The sequence below is a fragment of the Pterocles gutturalis genome, unplaced genomic scaffold (genome assembly GCF_000699245.1).
Source record: "Pterocles gutturalis isolate BGI_N339 unplaced genomic scaffold, ASM69924v1 scaffold45669, whole genome shotgun sequence".
NCBI lineage: Eukaryota > Metazoa > Chordata > Aves > Pterocliformes > Pteroclidae > Pterocles > Pterocles gutturalis.
This window is the reverse complement of record NW_010137733.1, coordinates 1-17,970: the sequence shown is the minus strand read 5'-3', so window position 1 is coordinate 17,970 and position 17,970 is coordinate 1. Positions and strand designations below refer to the sequence as shown.

Genomic DNA, 17,970 nt, shown 5'->3' with positions numbered 1-17,970 from the left:
TACATTTTGTAGTCATTGCTGTATCATAAGATATGCACCAGTTATTTTGATATGAAGCATTTTTCCCTTGACTATTAGGCTTTTTCTGGATTTGAGGGTTACAAAGATACTTGGTTTGCTGTTTTTTTTTTTTTTAATTAAAAAAATTGCACAAAATTACCATTACTAAAACACAACCTGAACTTACACACTGCATTGTCCACAGAGAAGCAACCATGATTAGATGTACTTTGTGGTATGTGAAACTCAGTCAAGAACTACTGGTTGGTCATCTCCACCTGCCTGAAGCTTAAGCTTCTTTGCTTTTAAGTTAGAACCACAGTTAGGCCGTTTACGTTCCTGTGAATTCTTCACCACTGAATCTTGGACAGTCTTTGAAACAGTCTGAGCATTTTCTCTGCTTCCTTTCAAATTTGAAGATTGAGATGGTTTGTCCTGTAAGTTATAAAACAACTCTATTAAAATTCTAACATTGTTTTCCATCTTTTTCAGTGTTCCCACAAAAGAGAGAAGATAATGAGATCTATTTTAAATCCCATTGGTTGCGTTACTATGAAAAATATCAAACTATTGAACAGATATCAAACTATTAAAATAAATTATAATGGAAAAGATATCTATATAGCAAATGGGTACCTTGTAAACACTTTTCTTGTTTGTTATCCCTTGTATAGTGATAACATGTGCCTCATTTTTCAGCAGGCTTGCTTTTGGTCCTATCTTCAGGTAGGATATTGTAGCAAATGCCGTGAAGCTGAAGTCTTCCCTGCATAAATTAAATCAGTGTTAAAACAGAAGGCTGGAAACAAAGACAGGCCAAACTGTGCAGGGGGAAAATGGGACACATTAACCATTCTGATAGATGTTCCAAATAGCACCTTGATTCTGCTTTATCTATTCAAGTGGATAGTCAACTTAGAGTGAGTCTGGCCAACGCTTAACATAGTTCAGTTTGTGAAACTATTTTATACACATACACATGTCAAACTGTTGGAATACATGGAGAAAAATGAGGAAAAAAAGATGTAATAAGTCATCTGCTCACCCTCTTAAAAGTGCAAAAAGTCATCTGTACAAACATGCCAAAAAAAATTGAAGACAAAAATACAGGGATTAAATATTTGATTGTGCATATTCTTGGAACTTCTAAAACGATATGAAAAGACAAACCACATACCACACAGACATCCAGGTCACAAGAGAAGCACTGTTGTTGTTCTCACTATGCTTTTTTAAAATTTCTGAGTACCACTTTCAACATTAGCCAGCCTGTCCTGACTTAGACTTCATCTGGGCAACCCTATTTGCTTTTCTTAGCCATGGAATGTAAATGAGACTCCATATAAACAGCAGACTTTTCCAAAATGAAGCCTGCTGCAGATTTAAAGGTTCAATCTGAATACAGAAAACCTCAGCTTTTTAGAAGTGCAAGAGATGTAGCATTTCAAATGTTCCTCTAACCTTTGTTTTAACATTTTGAAGTAGAAATAAAGTAATCTTTTGACATTTTTTAAAATACATGAAATTCATGTATTTTAAAAATGAAATATAGGCTAAGAATGACATTACAGAATGTATTCATTAATATTCCACAGAATTAACACAAGAGTAAAGAAAAATGACTACTAGATGTAAAATCAAAAGAAGCAGTCATCTTACATACTTCAGATACTGCTGCAGTAGTAAATGGGCAATAATTCTCTCCAGTTCCTCTCGAGGGTGCTTTGGTGGAGTAACTTCAGCCACCCTCAATTTTGATACACCTTTCCCAGACCACGCATCGATTAATTTCAGTGGGGTGAGTTTCTCACTCATGTTTTCAGCTTGCTCAAGTATCTTGATTAGATCCCTGCAGTATCCTGTTATATCCATTTTCTCACATGCTATGAAGAAAAGTGAAGAAATATTTAAATAGCAAGTTTTTTATAGTTATTTAGATAGTATCCATATATACATTAGGTGTGTGTGTATATATATATATATATATGCACTTTTATATGTATACCTATAAAGATATAAATGTATAAAAAATAAAGCTGTAACTTTTAACAAATAACTTTCCCTCTGTCAAATTAGGATATCTTTGTACTCAAACTCACATTTACATTTCTACTTCATTGTTAGAACTCCAATCCTGAAAACATTTTTGTACATGTATTTAACATTACAAATCACACTAATTATTTCAAAGAAGCATTTACAAAGCATAAAATTTGTAAGGTAGCTATTATGTTACTCTGCAGCTGGATTCCTTTTCCTCACCCATAATATTTATTATGGAAAGAATAGAGAGCAAAAGGAATTAAAGAACATAAGAAAGACATTTCTTCTCTCAAGACAGGGACAAAATGAGGCAGAAAAAAAGTACTAATTTCATTATACAAATTAGCTTCATCATGACTAATTATTCCTAGAACTAACACATCCATGTAGTACATAATGCTCATACTTTTACTACATGATCAGATTATGGCATAGAATTACCCCAACTATCTCCTCCAACACTAAGAATTAAGTTCTGAGAAACTGGTACTACTGCTAGGTTTCCTCTACCTTGCTTATATATCAAAATGCCCTGGGGGGTAAGCCAGCAGTAAACAGGATATATTTCAACTATAATTCATCATATGGCCCCCTGCTGGTCTTGGGTACAAGCAAGGTCCATACTTGTCTCAGCCTCTGATCCCAGTATAAATTTCAACTAAGCCCCATTTACAGCTAGAAGATAACAAGACACTGTTACTTGCATGATTTTGCAAAAACAGTTTTATTATATAAATAACTGTATAAAGAAAAAAAAAAAAAAAAAGAGGTTAAATATCTTTGTTTTGTCTACCCCCCAAGTGATATACAGGGAAATAAAGCCTAGTTTTGAGAACAGCTTTGAATACAGAGTGGTTCCTAAGTTTTTCAAGTGCTGATTGCTACATTATCCAAATGCTTTGCAACAGATATGAGGTATGAGGAGATGGTATTTTCCACATATTACAAGAATCCACCTCATCTCTTACTCAAAGAAATTTAAGGTGGTTTTTTTGTGTCCAAGAGAGATGCCAAAGATCAGCTTTTTCTCAGCACTCTTGTCAGAGCTTTCTAGCTTTGTATGGGATTTCCTATGTCTAAACCACAGCTCCCACTCAGTACGTTCAGCAACAGATACTTTGTGCATCTTCAGAGACTTACAGCTTTCTGGACGGGTACCAAAAATGACAGTTAAAGCAGCCAATGATCACCCATGAAAGTGTAGTTTAAGCTAGCTACCCAACACTGCCCAGGATGTTTGGAGGAAAAGCAGCAAAAGAACTTATGTCCCAGAATGACATGCTGCTGAAACCATCACCCTTTACCATGCAGCAGGTCTTGTTTCAGCTCATCTCCCAAGATCCCTCTACATCTGCCTCATATGCCTTCCCTCTTACGATCTCAACTTTCTTCCACAGTAAGAGCACACACGAGACAGACATTGTGCTGTTAGAGCTAACACATGGCAAAATCCTGAATTAGTGTGCTCAATTGTTCTGCACAACTGTCACGCACAGTCCTGACACAAGTAGGTCTCATGCGCATGCAGTACTGAAATCCTCAGAGATTTTACCAGGAGAGCTGTAAAAGGACATGTGCAAACAGTGCTCTCTCAAAGCCTAAGTGTGAACAGTTTGGGCATGCAGAGAACAAGAGGCTCCTTCTCAAAACAAAGCTTTCACACCCCCCAAAAAATCCTGAAACAAAACCCAACACATACCAGAATTTTTTAAAAACAGGTAAGCCAATCTCTCCCTTGCCCCAGCTTCACTTTTGGGAACAGGTGAACAGCTGAGCCTGAAAGATACCAAAGTGTTTGGCCTCAGGCAAAAAGCCAAACCAGGAAGTATCCTGCTAAACACCCTGAATTTGGCAACACTAAGCCACCAAAGACTGATCTTTATAACAAAAGATGAACCTTGGAAACAGGCAGTATTACAAGCACACTTTCCAGAAGCTGCTCACAGTTTGTCTAAACTAGGTATTTATTTAAGCTAACCTTCTACATGTCCTTTGTCCCTGGTTATAAAAACAATTTACTTACAGTTCTCTCTGCAGCAGTTATCACACATTCTGTTGCAGTTTGCAGAATCCCATACTTCATCAAAATGATGGGCTATGAGGACCCGGCGACACCTGAAAGAACAGAGAGTAAAGAGGGACTATAGAACATAAATGTACACACCCATGTCATAAATCATGAAAGTGGCAAAAAGAAGTTCCCCTAGGTCAGCTCATATCTCAAAACAAGCCTGAAGAATTATCTCAAGAAAAATCAGAAAACAAACACTGCAACACAGTATTCCCTGTCAGTTATACTACTAGGAGTAACTAGTAATTTTCAGCAATACTAAACGCTGCTGCAGGAACAGTTCGGTTAAAGTAGAAAAGTAAGTATAATCTGCAATTCCAGTAGAATGAAAAATCATAAGAACATGAAATAACTCTCAGACTGAGGCCAACAAAGGCCATACTGAATGCATGAGTTGTCCACAACATAGATGCAAGTGTTTAATATAAGGTACTCAATACAGCTCAGTGCAGCAGATAAAGCATTAAACACGTGGAGATTCCTGTATGGCCATGAAACACTGGCACCTTCGAGTGAAAACTGAAGCATTCCAGTATTTGCTCTGAATGAGATCTGAAATCCAAACACTGTTTGTTGACAGATATCTTATCTCAAAATAACTGCTTCCAGAACTTTATCCTGAAGTTGGCAAGCAACACACCAACATTCAGTCATGTGCAAGAATACAGATACTGAGCAGCCAAACCACAAACTCCAAACTCAAGACTCTGTTACAATGGTAGTGCATCTATAGTGTGGTGCGGGTTTTTTGTTTTGGTGGTGGTGGTGGTTTTGTGGGGTTTTTTTGTTCTGTGCATTTTTTTATAATACCCTCTAAAAAGGCCAACAAAAGTAGCCTAACTATTTAAAAACCAAGCAACCAAGCCACCACAGTAACTTACCTGTTCATATTCTGGCAGTAAGACACCATATCATACAGCTTCTCTTGCCCTACATTTTCCATCACTACCATTGAGCTGATTCTGAATATATCTCCAAAACCATAATATAAAATGCAGTCAGCTTTTTGGTCATCTCTACCTGCAATGCATTAAAACAAACAAAAAAAAAAATAGACTTTAAACTTTAGAAGGGAGTTACTTTAAGTATAGCATTTTCTGGTCCAACTTCCAGCCTTATCTGCATGGACTTTTGCAGCCCCTATCCAGAGTGCATGAATGTAACAGAATATCAAGCATAACATATTAGCCAATAGAACACAGTATGAAACAGATTAGAAATAAAATTGATTTAAAGCAGTCTACTACAACTACAGAATCAAGCAAACTGAAAATACTAGACAATAAAGATTTTTACTCTTTAACAACTAAAACAAAATACTAATGTCATACAGAAAGTCAGTGAAATCACCATTTTCTCACCCTAACACCTCTTGGAAAATCCTAGACAAATACATCTATCTTAAAGACTAATTCTTATTTGATTAAAATACATTGTGAGCTTCAAATACCTTATTAGGTATTAATGGTATTAAGTAAAGAGAGAATTGGGTAAGATTTAACAAAATATTCCATTTAAAACCAACTGCGTCTTCTATAGCTGAACTTAGATCATCTCTTCTTTCCTGTTGCCCATTCCTCCCAATAATGTGCTGACGGGTGCCCTCCTGCTGTTTGCAAGATCCAGAGCCCAGAAAAGGTCTAAAAAACCTAAACTTTTAAGAAGTTTAACAAATAACAGAAAGGAACTACTTCACTTGGATGGGCAGTCAAGGGGAAAAAGGAAGGTTTCATAAGCTAAGTAGTATGTTCAGGCAAATGAGTAGCAGTGCTTAATTCTGCCTCCCCCAGAAGAATCTCATTTAAATCATATTATGAAAAATAAACATACAAAACCTTGCTCTAATCACCTCAAGTTGATAAACAGTGTGAAACAACTATTTCAGCAGCTTTATGGCCCTTGTCTTGGGCACAAGCAGATGCAAACTCTCACAAACTTTGATGACTGTTGTATTTCTTAGGCCAGCATTGAAGCCAATTTCTATCATACACACATAGTTAAAAACTCAACCAATTGCCCCTCAGCATCCTTAAAAAGCTTTTCTCCACACAGTTCAAATCTGTCTTCGAAAAAGTAATAATGCACAAAGTCAAAAAAACCCAAACCACCACAAAATTTTTTTTTATCTGTAACAGCTATTTAGTGCTGCTATACACTAATCAATCCTTGAAATTCCCTGCTCCAGCCTCCCCATCCTACTCGTTTTTCTGTGTCCACTGAAATTCATACAGAGATAAGACATCATCCAGAGACAATGTGAGCAAACCATGCATCCCAGTTGCTACACAAAGAAAAAAAAAAGAATACTTTCTGTAACATACATTGGATCAGTCAATATCATGTTATGACATCATTCTGCCACAGATGTCACAAAAATAAAGTTAAAAAAATGCTGAGTAAAGGGCTAGGTACTTAGTTATTCTTTGCTAGACTGCAGTAAAAGCCTGAGATTATGAACATAGTTCATATTTGCTTTGAAGTCTCTTTTAGGAGGCAGAGTGCCATTATAGACTTTGGAATATGTCTCAAAAGACAAGACACTTTGCACAAATAGCTGAAATGGAAGTACAATTTTATTTGTTGTAATGTATTTCCTACAATACCTGCACGTCCACTCTCTTGGTAGTAGTTCTCCATGGACTTGCTCATAGAATGATGAATTACAAACCTTACATCAGGTTTATCAATTCCCATGCCAAAAGCAACAGTCGCCACTACAACCTGAAATAAGATTAAGAAACCATCAAGGTACCAAAACACAATTTATTTAAATGAGACATAAGTTTACGAAAAGTATCTACTTAACCTGGATTTGATTAGCTGCCCATCCTTTATGAACTTTGGTCTTATGTTTAGCATCCATGTTTGCATGGTAAGTCCCTGCCTTGATTCCCAGTTTCTGCAAACTCACAGTAACTTGCTCAGAATCCTTCTGAGAAAAACAGTACACGATTCCTGCACAGAAGTGAAAGATGACTTATTGTAATATCTTAAAAAACCAAACAATCCTCAACTCTTAAAAACAACTTTGAAAGTTTTATTAACTTAAAAATAAATAAATAAAACCCAGTAAATGATCTTTGTGCCTATTCAATCTACAGTATTTGTAGCCATGAATAGAACTTAAATTATCAGCTTTGACTTGTAGGCTAAAGAGAAAATATGGGTGCCAATCCACATAATCATGGAAGTATTCTGTTAATGTCGAAGGAGGACAATGTTTACGTAAAGGAGTGCTGTTCCTTATGACATGTATGACATCTCACCTGAGGCTTCAGATAAATCTGCTTTTTGTCCTTGGTGAGCCTGGGCTAAATCAAGGATTACACACAAAGCCATGTCATTTAGAATCATCTTAGCACAGTTTGTACTTGGGGAGCTCCTCATCACAGCCACAGAGTTCCACAGCAGAGACAGGGACAGACTGCTGCTCTGGAAAATTGGGTTCTGTGCCTTTGTAATATGGTTCTCATCTTTATTTGCACTACTTAATTTATTAACGACACAAAGTCCAACATCTATAGTTCTGCTTTCATCACAAAAGCGCAATTCACCCCACCAAAAACCCATGCTGGGCATTGAATAATAAATGAATCTCATTATCAAATATGAAAAGGAAGTGTTAAAGATACTAAGTATCCTGACACACAGATATTAGATGACACATGCATGATTTAAGAACATATAGATAACCTTTTTTGAGACTTGTTTTTACAATATTAAAAATTGCTATTGTTATCTATGTAAATAGTGTTTTATATACATCAATGTTATATAGCAATACTTCAGAAGATCTAAGTAAACTGTAAAGACATTTAAACACCAATAAATGAAAAGAGTAGTTATTCAAGGCATAGATCTAATTAAATTTCATTTCTTTTAATTCTGGATGTTTAATGGATGGTGAAGGTAGAATTTCTCTGTATGTTTCAGGATCACTTGAAAACATCCTTGTAATGCTTAAGATTCTAAAAATATAATGTGCTTTTTTTTTTTTGACACTTTACCTGAGAGTCCTTTGTATCTTCCATTAATTATCTTAACTATGTCCTCAATGAAATCTTCATTATTTGAAGGCTTATGCCGAACCTCAAAAATACAATACACACATTCCAGAGAGTTCTTCAAGCAGGTACATAGTCTGTCAAACAATCCTATTATTCTAGTTCTTCCACTATAATAAACAAAACTATTCTGCCATTTAACCAAAATTAGTATATAATCTGACTGTACACAAAGAGAATATCTCAAAAGTCCACAGAAAAAAAAACCAACACAACAACAACAACAAAAAAAAAAATCACAAGTTTTCCCTTGAAGAACAATAAAAGAATCTGTGGCCAAACTGAAAATCCAATACCACACAATAATTCACAACTGTCTGTAATCATATGACATATTTTCCAACAGGTTGTAGCAGTCTGAACTGCTACCTACCTCTCCCCTGTACACAGTCCTATCTGTTAAGCCTTGCTGACAAAGACAGAGCAGCCCAAGTTTCCCTGAAGATGACAGCAAGTTCAGCAAGATGATGTCAAGAGAGAACACCATCATCCTGTTGAAAAAGCTATTTATTAATATTAAAATGTATAATTGAAAATCTACTCTAAAATTCATCAACTGTAACTTGCAGAAGATGATGACTGCAATATGACAAACAAACAGGTAATAAGACATACCTCATAGTAAAGATTGGGCCGGTTGAAAGATGCAGTAAAGGTAATGCACTTCTGAACATGCAAAATCTTCTGAGCATCCTTTAAAACATGATTTGTAGCAGTTGCTGTCAATCCAATCAAGGGAGTGTTGGGAAACTGTCTTTTCAAGATACCAAGAGACTTGTAGTCTAAGCAAGAAAACAAAAAGGAGAAAGAAAAAGATTTCTCATACCATAGATCCAAAGTGAAAGAAGATATTAATGTAGAAAACATTCAATGGGATAATACTCCAATAAATCTTATTACTAATCAATTTACTACAGATCTAATGTAATTTATACATTTTAAAAAGGTTGCACTTATCAAAATAGGTGCCTTCTCTTCTAATTGAATTTTATAAAAGCAGACACATTTCGGAAGGCAAAACATACTGAAATAGACATTCTTAAAAAGTTAGAAAAATGTAAGTGGCATTGCATTAACCAAGGTTCAGGTTATTTGCAGGTCTGTTTTTACAAACAGCTTTTCACTAAACACAGCTTTGCTAATAAACAAGCAACGGAGAATTTGGATACATACACCAGACTGTACTAAAGAAAGATTTTAAAGACTTAGTGCTGACAATCACTTGCTGCCTTAGAACAGAAATGCAGCCAGAGGTACATAGCTGAATTCCATGTCACCACTTAACCAGCATGGCTCTTTGCTCAGACACAACTTTTTAAGAAAACTGCAAAGGTTGACTTTACAGTTACTATTGCTTCAAATCAGGTTTTCTTTCAAAGGCAAAGACACAGTTAACCAGTATGTAATAGTCTTCTACAATAAGACAGGAAACAAACTGAAGCACACTTTCTTTCTCTGCTAGTCAAGGGCATTTGTTTCAACTTGCTTTTAAAATATATCTCATGAACTTACAAAATGCTCCACCTCTCTCACCCAGAGTGTTAGGGAGCAGTGCACAGAATGCCACTTTTTCATGTAGCTGTAGATTAAAGATGATTGTATTGTCCATTTTAAAGACAGCAGCCAAAAACTTTAATTTTACTAAGCTGCAATTAAAGTAAACCAATTTAAGAGATTTTCATAATACTGACAGCAAAATCTACGCTGAAATCACTCCTATTTGCATGAATTTAGCTCCTAGACAAGGATATAGTAATTTGTGAATTAAATATGGTCCTCAGGCTAACACAGGTACTTGCCATACACTATTTACTCAGCACATGAAGAAAGCACCTGGTTTATTTCAAGCCTAACTCATTATTTATTGATGCCTGAATAACACTTCAAACTGGATTTCTAATGAGCATACCAGGCCTGAAGTCATGGCCCCATTGACTACAGCAATGGACCTCATCTACAGCAATGCGAGCAAGACATCCTGCTTGATAAGCTTTCTCTAGCTTTGACATGAACATTTTGCTTTTTGCAATCTTCTCTGGGGTCACATAAATGAGCTTCAGTTGCGAATTTCTGTTTAGCATTTCGGTATGAACCCACTTCACGTGTTCCTGTTGAAAACAAAAGGAGAAATCAGGTGTTAACAAGCTAGGACAACACATTGAAGTTGCTTAGTGCTAAGATTCTTAAGAGGTTACTAACAATTCATAGGATGTAAATAAAAGAGACTGATAAACTGATACATAAGTCTTTGCAGAAGATCATTATACACAAAAATGTTAATTTTAGTATTTGGAAAATCTGCCACAGGACTTTGAAAAAGCAAACTATTGAATATGTGTCAGCTTCATCATGTGGTATCAGTATTTTCCCAATAAACTATAATGTACCAAACACACCTGTGGTACTCCAAGTGTAAAATAATTTCTTAGACACAATTGTAATCATTATTACTGAGTTTTCAAAGTGCTTTACCTCAAAGCAGGCTCCAAGTTTGGCATACTGCATCAAGCGCCTAACCTATCAAATCCAGCGTCACATGCAAGTTAATGACCATGGCCTCCTGGTGGTCAGAAAAATGTATTTCACTGTAAAAAAACAACTGACTAATAACAGACTGGGAAATATTGCTTCTTGGCCTCTGGATCGAACAGCTTACCACCCTAAAGTAAGATAAATATATGTAAAAGCCTGCACTGCTCAACATGTTACTAGTGGACAAAAGTCACCTACTGCAATCTTCTTTTAAGTCTAAAAACTGAGTAAAAATCTCCAACCCACATCAGCCAAAGGTACTTCGCATCCTCTAAATAGTCCCATGAAATCTATTTGTTCCATGAAAGGTGTTGGCTTATGTGTGTGCTTGTCATTAAAACAAGAACACAAGATACTCATTCACGTTATCCATATCACAGCACGTAGCTGGCAAAATACTCTTGAGAGAATGGCATAAGCTGATGAAACTGCCATTCATTCAGTATCCACAAATAATACAAACAGAAGCAAGATGCTGACACATACATCACAAAAACCACGAAGACGTGGCAGTTAAACATACCTTACTGCTTGAAGCATTTAATAAAGCTGCAGAAATACCAAGCTGTTCCAAAACCATGAGCTGATCTTCCATAAGTGATATCAAAGGACATATCACAAGTGTGAAACCTGTAACAATCAATCATTGTGCAAACTGAACAATTCAGATATCACAAATGTCTCCTCTAATACTTTTTACTAATGCATCAGCCCTGTTCTGAAGGCAATGCCAAACATGAGCTTAAGCTTCATACACAATAGCAGATTCCTCTCCTAGATAGCTAATAAGTGAGCACTAGGTCACCTAAGGATACTTATCAACTGCCTGTGACATGCACCTTCTCTTAGAATCTAGACCACAAACAACTGAGCTGCAACAAATAGAGTATAAGAACTAATATACAAAACAAAGAAAGTTAGATTCACGTGTCATGAGGTGCTAATTTACCACACAACTAAGCAATGGTAGGTATTGGTAAATTTGCTCTTTGTTAATATGTAAACATCCATGCACTGGATGGGTTATTTTTTCAAAAAAAAGCTTGAAAACTAAAATTGGATACTTATTTTTAAAAAGTAACATGCAAAGTATCTCCCAAATAATCTGAAGCTAAAACTCAGTGGAACAGACAGATATCCACACTTCAATAATTTAGTCTGTTTACTGAATTAAAAGGGAAAGAAAGAAAAAAATAGCGACAAACTTTTAAAAAGTTCTTTCAGTGTTTAATAATATAACATACCGAAAGAAACCTAGATCAACTATTTAAATCTAAATCACATGAGCAACCTGGTCTAGTGGGAGGTGTCCCTACCCCATGGCAGGGGCATTGGAACTAGATGATCTCTAAGGTCCCTTCCAACTCAAACCATCCTATTATTCTATAACACCCAAAAGGCACATCTATTTTAAAGCTGCTATTGCATCTTCAGAGAAAAAGTAGGAGAGCAAAGCAAATATTTCTGAGAAATCTTTCTCTCATATGTTTTCTCTTTTCCCCCCCGATACTGTGATATTAGACACTAATATAATGTTTATTCTCTAAATAACTATAAAAGGGAGAAAATATATCCAGCTGTTTATATATGACCTCTTCTTCTCTTACATACCATCAGAACAGACAGCTGGTAACTGATAGCAAAGGCTCTTCCCACCACCTGTAGGCATGACAAGAAATATATCCTTTCCCGCCATTGCTGCATTTACTGTTTCAAGTTGCAAGGACCTAAACTTCTGGAGTTTAAACTTGCTCTGCAATGCCGTTTTTATCGTCTCGTACCATGGAAAATCTGTTAAAGGAAAAAAAACCAAACATGTTTCCTCTAAGGTCCTTTCCAGCCCAAACCATTCTATGATTCTATGTTTCATTACCAAGTCTGTTAAAATATAAGAAGGGCAATTTACATATATAATAACTAAATCTGGAAGCAATACAATTTTAGATTGTGTAAAGCAACACAAAAAAAAGTTACAAAAGTGCTACACAAAAAGCTATGCACAATCTGATTTCTACACACATCTATTTTCTAAGGTGGACCTTTGAAAACTCTATGAAATGTAAACACAATCCACCTCCAGACTACAGACTCTCATTGCACATAAATGTGAACTAATGCTAAAAACTCAATAGCGGATGAAGAGCTTCAAAGTGCTAATGATCAAGTTAACTTACTAGCCCAAAATTAAACAGAAATGAGAATACCCTGAAAATAAAACCAGACACTGAGCCCTACAACAGTCTCACTATTAAGTTGCCCAAGTGCTTCCCTCATACAAATGCAGTGATTAAAAATAGTATAATGAAGGCAGGGCTACCACTTTTTCTATATATTCCAGACATAACAAGCATTTGTTAAAAAAATTAAGGGAGGGGGGGAAGTTTAATCTTCCCCAAAATAATGACCCCAAGATGCTTATAATAGTTTTTATTTTCTTCAATCAAGAGCTGAAGATTGTATAATTTAAAGAGATAATACTGTAAAAACTTAAATTGCAGATGCATCAGGAAGCATACTAACCATTTTAATCTTATTAAAATTAAAATGCAGAAAAACTGTGGGAACTCCAGGCTACACTGCATACAATGCAAGAATTAACTTTGATACTTGAGGTGACATTGCTTCTATAGAGATCACAGCCAAGATCCAAGGCTCTCTGAAACCAAGAAAAGCCTCCCACTGACTTCAGTGAACTTTATACTGGGACCAAACTTAGCTACCGCTCTTATTCAACATGTACACAGCATCTGATTGCAAAGATATTAGTTTTCAAAGCATAGCAGGAAAGAATTAGGCACAAAGTCACCCAAAACAAATTGATTTGTTCAACAGCATCAATTTGCACTACAAAAGGATCAGTGTTCTTATAGAGGCATAACACTTTTCTCAAACACAAATATGGATTAGACTACAAAATTAATTTCATTTTTAAAAAGCCAAAAAAGAGAATACATACAATAGATACAGACAGAAACTAATCATGCATTTCCAAACTGAAAGTGGAGTAAAAGAGGAGGTAAAAAAGTAAATTGAATTTGGCTAGGCATAACATGACCAAGACCCACTGGCTATCCAGGACTTCAGTTAATGTCTAACTTGAAAGATAGCACTTCTTAAAAAACAGCAATCCTCACACCATCACAGGACACTTGCCACTTGGACTAACTCTACCATACTAATGTATTCTATGTTACTTTTGGCAGTTAGCATCCATCTAATTTGCATAATTTGGTAAGATGGTGAGGCTACATAACACATGGCAGACACAACCAATGTCCTACCCACTCAAGCAAGAAGAAACTCAAAGACAGCAAGAAGTAACTTTGAGAGTGCAAGATTGCTATTATCAAATCCTGAAAAGATCCCGAGTAATTATTTTTAGAACAGGGAATATAAGTATTGCAATACATCCAGATATACTCTGGGATTCTTACAGCAAACCAAATTAAGTTGTGACTTTGCAACAAGAAAAGAATGAAAGTAGTTATAACAGGCCATTCTTGTGATAATTCTGCCAGAAGAATAAAGATTAGTATTTAGGAGTGTCCAGGAAGTTAAGCGCAAATGTTACCCTGTGTAATTAAGACAGCAGGTCACCCAGCTGAACAAAACAAAATAGGACAATATCATTATCCAAACAAAACTCCGTACAAACACTTCTTTCCCCCTACTGAATTAGTTTACTTCTATGTTACAATAGTTGAATTTGACTCTGCAAACCTTTTTTGCTCCATGCCTCGGCTGAGGTTTCTGTGTCTTTACTTCCACCTGCCTCCAAGTCTCCCGAGGACTGCTTTATCAGGCTCTTTACCCTCATCTTCTTTTGAATGAGTTCTTGCTGTTTATCCACAAGCTCCTGAATCTGCATCTCCACTGCCTGCAGCTCATTTTCAATGGAAACCAGAACCTCCTCTAGCACTGAAGAGAAAAGCACAGTGAAAGCAGAATAGAGACTACAGTAACATGCTAAGTTTTAAAGGATATTGTTTTAAAGGAAATTGTTTTAAATATCCCAGTTTTAAAGGATATTGTATTTCATTTGTTGATTGAGAAAATCAAAACTAAACACAAATCAAAAGCATCTAGAGAAACAGACAACCTGACAGGCCCACTGATAAGATTATAGGATCTAGCATTGTATATGCCATGGAAAAAAACTTAGCACAGCTTAACATATTTTTATATTAGTAGGTCACATATACTCAGATATACTCTAAGTCGTCATCTCCGACAAGGCACATGAGAGATATGCAACTCTCATTCCCTGCGCTGATTAACAGTGAAAAAAATATATCACAATCTAGTTTCTCAAAAGCAGCGCCTCTCCAGAGAAACACTTAAAATTATTTTATTTTCTGCAGATGCATGTTAAGCAGTGAAAAGCACATTGCATCTGCCCTGATGAAGACAGTAAGTACTCTAGCCAATTCCAAGGTGAGCAAAACGTTAGAACATTTTTAACAGAAAGCATTTACATGTGAGAAGAAACATTAATCTCAGCAAGTAAAGAACTTCTGAAGATGGAAACAGGGACATTACCAAAACCTACATTTCATGCACCAAGATCTCGCTTCTATGCAGAACCAAAGGATCTGCTGGTTGTCAAGGTCTGAACACAGAGGACAAAAGCTTTTGCGAACCCAAGCCATTCTTCAGATCTGAAAAAGCTGAAGCAAATACTTCCCAAAAGCTTGGGCTACATAGTGAATCTTTGGTGGGAATTTGCCTCTTTACAAACTAATATGCATCTGTGTGAATTACGGATTGTGTTCCAGAATCCAGTCCTCAGGGTTTAAAAGAATAATTAACACATGCCACAGTATGCCAAGTGTGTACCAGTATTTCAGAGCCAGGTCAGAAAAGCATAAGAATAAATTTCTTCCTTCCACCCTCCACCCCGCAAAATAAAGACATTTTGGTCCAAGCATAGCAGATATGATAATCTGCTTATGGAAGCAAAGATGTATGAAATGGAAAAAGATATCTTCATTACAAATGACACAAAATGGAGACATATGTCTTCCTAAATACCCACTGTTACACAGCAGGAAAGAGCTGAAAGTATCTTAAAATACGAAGCTTATTTTCAAAATACTGAAAACCATGTAATTTCTTTGAGAAACATGCTTTTGCTTTAGTTTTTATCTAAGAAACCATAAGTTATGCAGTAAAATAACTTTTTCTTCAAATCTGAAGTATAACAGCATAGACTCCACAAACTCTTTTCTGCATACGTTAAATTCCTATAAATAACAATTAATAACATCAGGTGATTGTGTCCGTTAGCTAAAAGCTGGCAAAATGAACATATTGAATACTGATTTTGGATTACCTGCAACAGCTGCCATCTTTGGAGATTAAAGAATGTTATCCTTAGGAGACCTTATTTAATTAAGCAACTGTCACTAAGAATAAAAGAAAATCAATAATTAAAAAAGAATTATTATTTCATGAGTAATCCTTCTAAACTTAGAACAAATTCACTATAAGAAATTATTCATTAACATAGGAGATGTCAATATAACAGTTCAAATACTGGTTCCTTTAATCTGCCTATATAATTATGCCCAACTAGATGACAGCAGACTTCTTCCTGTCTGTAAAAGGGCCAGATACCAACTCACAATCAATTCCTAAGGCTGTAGCTCACCACGTGAATTTTGACCCAGTCAAAAATTTTCTACAAGAGGCATAGTCTAATACAGTCATTCACCTACCTTCAACCTTTTTTTTTTTTCATCTTTTCAAAGACTATTTTACAGAAAAGTCTGAACAAATTATATTGTGCCCCTTATAAAAGTAGTCACTCTAACATCCAGAGGATCTTCTAGCAGGAAGTAGAAAGGTAGTTTGGTTCAGAGAAGGGGGATTGTTTTTGACTAGGTCTTCAGTGAGATGAACTTAGAATTCGATTTGAGTCATTTTTGAACAATATTCTTTATCATATTACATGCTAATAATACAGAACTCAAGAAACTTTGTATTCTCTCACCCTTGTTGAATTCTGAACTACTTATTATATACACGGGAGCCAAATCTGAGAGAAGGTGAAAGGGAACAAATTCAGCAGACTCTCACTATAAACAGATCCTAATATAACAAATATTTTACTGTGTTCCTATAAAAGGGGGGGAAATATATTTTAAAAAGAATGTGTGAGTGAAACACTGACTTTGACAGAAGAGGCTATAATTAAAAATAAGTTAAAGGCCCACACCTCAGAAAGAAGATGATTATTGCATAAGATAACTTAGCAGCATCCAGGTCACCCACCTAACTTAAGTTACACACTTCTGTCTTTATACCACCTGCCATTTGCACAAAAATACGTGGAAATTAATATTATATTAATTAATAGTCTCCCCAAAGTACACAGCAACCAAGGATATCCAGAAAAATCCTAAATATGGCACAGACATGCTGTAAATGCAACATGCTACTTCTACTCCCCCCATAAACACAACCCTCACAAATATCACTAGGCTGACAGCTCAGGAAACAAGCCATCTTCTTATCCAAGGAGCAGAAAGAGAATGGAAATTACCTATGAAAGTTTCCATATATGCTGCTAAAGCTCCTCCAGTCTTTAGTTTACCTCCCATCTCTAAAAGAACTGGCTCAGTATACCTTATAATTGATTCTATATCACCACTGCCAACAAAGACCTCCAATTACCATTGAATTCCTCAAAAACACAGCTCCTAAGACACTGAATAATGATGAATTCCTATCTTATAAACTGCACAGGACAAAAGGCAGGTAGAGGCATCTTGCCCATTAGGCAGTTTTACCACACTGTAAGAACAGCTGAATTTCTGTGAATTCATCACGTTACAGCCTTTCTTAAACAGTGAGTGGGGAAAAAGAGGCCTCTAAGCACACACATGCTGGCCGTGCCTGAAACTCAGGTTAACAACCAGCATCACACTTCCCACCTTGCACAGATTTCAATCCGTGTCCTAGCACTGGAAGCTTTCTCACCCTACCTTCTATCCAGCCCCCGAATTAAAGCTCTTCAGCCCCAACTCTAAGAGGTGAGCGATGTTAACAGAGCATAATCAGAGAGCCTTTAAAATTAGGGAATAAACCAAAAAATAACTGCACAAGTACGGTGTATCACCTTAGCATAGGAAAAATCCCCCGTCCGGCCATAAGCCATCTTCAAAAAAAAAAAAAGGCGAGAGAAAAAGTAAAAAAAAAAGCTCAACCGACAGCAGTGAGATATATTTATACACCGGCCGTTTCAGCATCCAGCACCTG

The 17,970-nt window shown here is 36.1% G+C and overlaps 1 protein-coding gene across 1 annotated transcript; it reads right to left on the bottom strand.

The window, feature by feature from the left end:
• RECQL (RecQ helicase-like) lies at positions 1–16,058 on the bottom strand. The gene is made up of 14 exons (XM_010082684.1): positions 16,043–16,058; positions 14,431–14,628; positions 12,322–12,501; positions 11,234–11,340; positions 10,088–10,286; positions 8,794–8,960; positions 8,122–8,203; positions 6,921–7,069; positions 6,718–6,835; positions 4,996–5,134; positions 4,067–4,158; positions 1,664–1,883; positions 637–766; positions 1–435 (listed from the first exon to the last, which is right to left on the bottom strand). The coding sequence occupies exons 1-14, from the start codon at positions 16,056–16,058 to the stop codon at positions 247–249; spliced, it is 1,986 nt and encodes a 661-aa protein (XP_010080986.1). The 3' UTR covers positions 1–246.
• Between the last annotated feature and the right edge of the window lie 1,912 nt (positions 16,059–17,970).